Source organism: Carlito syrichta, unplaced genomic scaffold (genome assembly GCF_000164805.1).
Source record: "Carlito syrichta isolate Samal-C Ts95f unplaced genomic scaffold, Tarsius_syrichta-2.0.1 Scaffold302419, whole genome shotgun sequence".
In the NCBI taxonomy this organism is placed as follows: domain Eukaryota; kingdom Metazoa; phylum Chordata; class Mammalia; order Primates; family Tarsiidae; genus Carlito; species Carlito syrichta.
Genome location: NW_007246515.1, coordinates 199,525 through 204,003, shown reverse-complemented (window position 1 = coordinate 204,003; position 4,479 = coordinate 199,525). Strand labels below are relative to the sequence as shown.

The 4,479-nt window shown below is 43.4% G+C and overlaps 1 protein-coding gene across 1 annotated transcript in view; it reads right to left on the bottom strand.

Moving 5' to 3' along the window:
* Positions 1 to 4,479, bottom strand: part of PARP4 (poly(ADP-ribose) polymerase family member 4) — an 81,329-nt gene that overhangs the window by 58,422 nt on the left and 18,428 nt on the right. The window contains 1 exon segment of the mRNA XM_008056624.2: positions 2,198 to 2,358. Within this exon segment, the coding sequence (XP_008054815.1) occupies positions 2,198 to 2,358 (161 nt within the window).

Here is a 4,479-nt window from a genome sequence, read left to right as displayed (position 1 = left end):
AAAAAAAAAAAAAAAAAATTATAGCCATGTTAGTGGATGTGATGTGATTTTGGGAATGGATTCTGAGGATGACCAAGGAAAGCAGAACATAATTTTGGACAGATCTGAATTAGTCTATAAGGCTGGAGTGGCTGGGTGTGGTTCTAGTGGAATGTTGGAAAACCAGCTCTCAAAACAACAGCAACACCCACATGACAACCTTTATTTGCAGCATTTGTTGATTTCTCTGGTGCAAATCTTCCCACCGTGACTGATTTCAAGCTACCTGTAGTTTAACAACCAGTTCACAAAATCTCTAAAGCTTTGACCACTGGCTCTCATAGCTGGTACACATAGCTCAAACAAATCACCACAGGTTCTAAGGGGTGTGCTAGGCTGATGAAGGGGAGACCTGGCCCAAGTAGCAAGATCTGAGATGCCAGAAATGCCCAGAAGAACAAGTGGCAGTTCAATGGGAGTTGACATGAGTTTCTGAACCTAGAAGCTGGGCAGGGATCAGCCAAGGTGACTCAGAGACATTGACACCCAGTGAAGGCTGGTCTGAGTCGCTGATCCATCGAGTTCGCTGTTACAGTAAAATGCACATCAGTGCAAGAACTTAGGCAGACACAAGAGGGAGGACGCAAGTGTAACGGATATTTAGGTATGCCCTTTTTGTCAATGAGCTTTTCCAGTTTTCAATGCAGTTTTTCATGCCACAGAGTGGTGGCAGTTTTTCATGCCACAGAGTGGTGGCTATTTTAGAAGGTGCCATACACATATTCCTGCATGTTTAAGTCCTCGTTTTAGTGGCTTTTCCTCTGTAATCACCTTTGCAACACAGACTCACTATTTAAAAAAAATATATTTTAAATGGTTTATTCAAGTTATTTGCAGAACTTGTCCCTGTGATTCAAAGCAATTTCACATAATTTAAAGAACATAATATCAATCATTGTCAGAAGTTAGCATTTAAAGCAACTTAAAAACTCTAATAGCATTTCACCTCAAACTTTCACACAAAACAAAAAATGCTACTTATTATGAACCATTACAGACTTCTTAAAAGTGTATTAATGTAGTACAATCTGTTTATGAGTTGTTTGGTAAATATAGCAAAGCATAAAGGGTCTAAAATTAACCCATAATCAATCTCACTGTGCCCAGAGATTGCTTTTTATTTTTATTTTTTTGCTCTGTTGCCCAGGCTGGAGAGTAGCAGCATGATCAGAGCTACTACAGCCTTGACTTGGTGGGCTCGGGCGATCCTTCCACCTCAGGCTTCCAAGTAGCTGGAACTACAGGCATGTGCCATAATGCCTGGCTAATTTATTTATTTATTTTATTGTAGAGACAAGATCTCACCAAGTTGCTCAGGTTGGTCTTAAACCCCTAGGCTCAGGCAATCCTCTCACCTCCCCAAGTACTGGGATTGCAGGCGTGAGCCACTGCACCTGGTATCAAAGACTGTTCATTTTAATATTTCAGTGGTTTATTCTTTTTTTTTTTTTTTGAGTTGGAGTCTCACTCTGTCGCCCAGACTAGAGTGCAGTGGCTGCTCCCGGCCACCGCAGCCTCGACCTGCTGGGCTCCAGCGATCCTTCCATCTCAGCCTTCTGAGTAGCCGGAATTATAGGCATGTGCTACCATGCCCGGCTGATTTTTTGATTTATTGTAGAGATGAGGTCTCGCAGCACAGGTGGGTCTCGAACCCGCGGGCTCAGGCAATCCACTCACCTTAGCCTCCCAAAGGCGCGGGATTACAGGCTGAGCCACCGAGCCCGGCTTTTTTTTTTTGTTTTTTAATCAATATTTTTTATTACGGTTTTGCGGGGTACAGTTAAGGGTTAGGTGTACAATTACGCTTCATTCAGACACCCTGTTGATAAGAGGTATTTCCCCATCCCCAGACAGATATTTGCTACTGTTAATCCCATTCCCACCCCAGACTCACTTTTTTATTTAAAACGTTTAAATGTAATCCTTGGCAAGATTAGGTAACCTAGAAATCAGAGTGGAATAGTAGGGAGTGTTTTCAAATACAGAATACTGCCCCAGGCCCTACTACAGATACAGAATAAAGTAATCTGTCATCATACCTAATGTACCTTGTTGCTGAGGATTAAATCATCTAGGTGATTATCATGATCAGCTCTTTGCCAGAATCTCTAGGCGCATCACACCACAACAGACACTTACAAATTTCCTTTAGGCTTACCTGTGATTATTCTGCAATATCTCTTTTCTAACCCTGAGAAATTCTTCAGTATTCTGCTCAACATGCTCAATTTTGCATCTCAAAGCTCGGTATTTGGCAAGAGATGGTAGGTTGGGTTTGGACAAATTCGTTTCACAGACATTAACCATGTCTCTTATTAGCTGTGGGTAGAAATGACACTGATGTTAGAATCACCACATATCAAAATTAATATTTATATTACATTAACACTTTCTCAGAAAGATGGGAAAAATTCATTTTTCCCCAAATCTTTTGATCAATACTTGCTGTTAGTAGTGTATTAATCAGTTGCCTCACAATAGCACAATATATGAGGTCTGACAATGAGGTTTGCACACCATCCTAGAAAAAGTGCTTCACCTCTCATTGTTGATTATCACTACAGGCACTTTTGAAGTACTCCCCTTGGGAAGCTATGCACTGATGCCAGCGCCTAGTCTATCCATTAAAGCAATTTTGGAACTCTTTTTCTGGAATGGCCATCAGAGCGGTCATCATTTGCTGGGGTCTGACAATTAAGTTTGTGAACTTGCCACTGTTCACTTATGTTAGCAGCACTGTACAAATAACTGTATTGGAATATTCCCCCTACTCACCTGATCTGGCCCCCAGTGGCTTTTTTCTTTACCCAAAGATAAAGAAAATATTAAAAGGAAGACATTTGATGACATTCAGGACATCAAGGGTAATACAACAACAGCTCTGACGGCCATTCCAGAAAGAGAGTTCAAAAGTTGCTTTGGTGGGTGGACTAGGTTCTGGCATCGGTGCATAGCTTCCCAAGGGGAGTATATATATAGATATATATATATATTTTTTTGATTTGGAGTCTCACTCCGTCGCCCAGGCTGGAGTGCAGTGGCATGCTCACGGCCACCACAGCCTTGACCTGCTGGGCTCCAGCAATCCTTCCGCCTCAGTCTTCCAAGTAGCTGGAACTACAGGCACGCACTACCAAGCCCAGCCAATTTTTTTTTTTATTGTAGAGATGAGGTCTCGTCAAGTTGCCTGGGTTGGTCTCGAACCCTCAGGCTCAGGCAATCCACTCACCTCAGCCTCCCAAAGTGTTGGGATTACAGGTTGAACCACCGAGCTGGCCCCCAAGGGGAGTACTTTGAAGGTGACAGAAGTGATATTCAGCAATGAGGGATAGAGCACTTTTTCTAGGATGAGATCATGAACTTAACTGTCAGACTCCATACTATCACGATAGTAGTGTACATTAGCATGACAATCATTGTCATAAAGGCTTTTGAGATACATTAATCCTCATTACAGCACTGAGGTTGGTTTTTTTTGTTTTTTTTTTTTTTGAGTTGGAGTCTCACTCTGTCGCCCAGACTGGAGTGCAGTGGCCACTCCCGGCCACCGCAGCCTCGACCTGCTGGGCTCCGGTGATCCTTCCACCTCAGCCTTCCAAGTAGCCGGAATTACAGGCATGCGCTACCACACCCAGCTGATTTTTTGATTTATTGTAGAGATGAGGTCTTGCTGCCCAGGCGGGTCTTGAACCCGCGGGCTCAGGCAATCCACTCACCTCAGCCTCCCAAAGGCAGGGGATTACAGGCTGAGTCACCGAGCCTGGCTGAGGTTGGTATTTAATAAGACTGTATAGATGAGGAAAGTGAAGTTGTGGGACAAGAAATAGATTGTTGTAGATTTCACAGTGAAGAGGGGATAGTGATAGTGACTATATGGATCTCAGGATCATGGGGCTTTAAGTCCAATTCTGCCTGAAGAGTCCATTCAGTGTGCCTACATGCTGGCATTGTATCAGGTTGGCGAGATATGAAGATAAGGCCTGGGTCTCTTCCCTGAGAGGGAACCCAAATATCCAGGCCTGATTCCCAAGTCCTGAGCGCAGAGGAAGAGACAGCAGCCCCAGGTATGTGAGTTACATTTAGCCTATGGACTTGTGTTAGCTTCTTCCAGACAAGGGAGCTGAGGGAGGGGTAAGTTGGCTGCTCTGTTTCTACGCATCTTTCTGGCCCTTGTGTGGGGAGGGCCCTGCTAACTACAACTCAAACTCCCCTGTCATAAAGTAGAAGATTGCTGCATGCTTCTATATAAAATCAAACAACTTCTGTAGGGTAGAAATAAAACAGGTCAACCCCCACCACCAACAGCAAAAATTCACCATATGTGAAGTAAAAAGACAAATGGGGGAGAATATCTGCAACCCATATCACACAGTAAACTCCCTAGTATAGGAAGAACTCTTTTTTTTTTTTTTTTTGAGTTGGAGTCTCACTCTGTCGCCC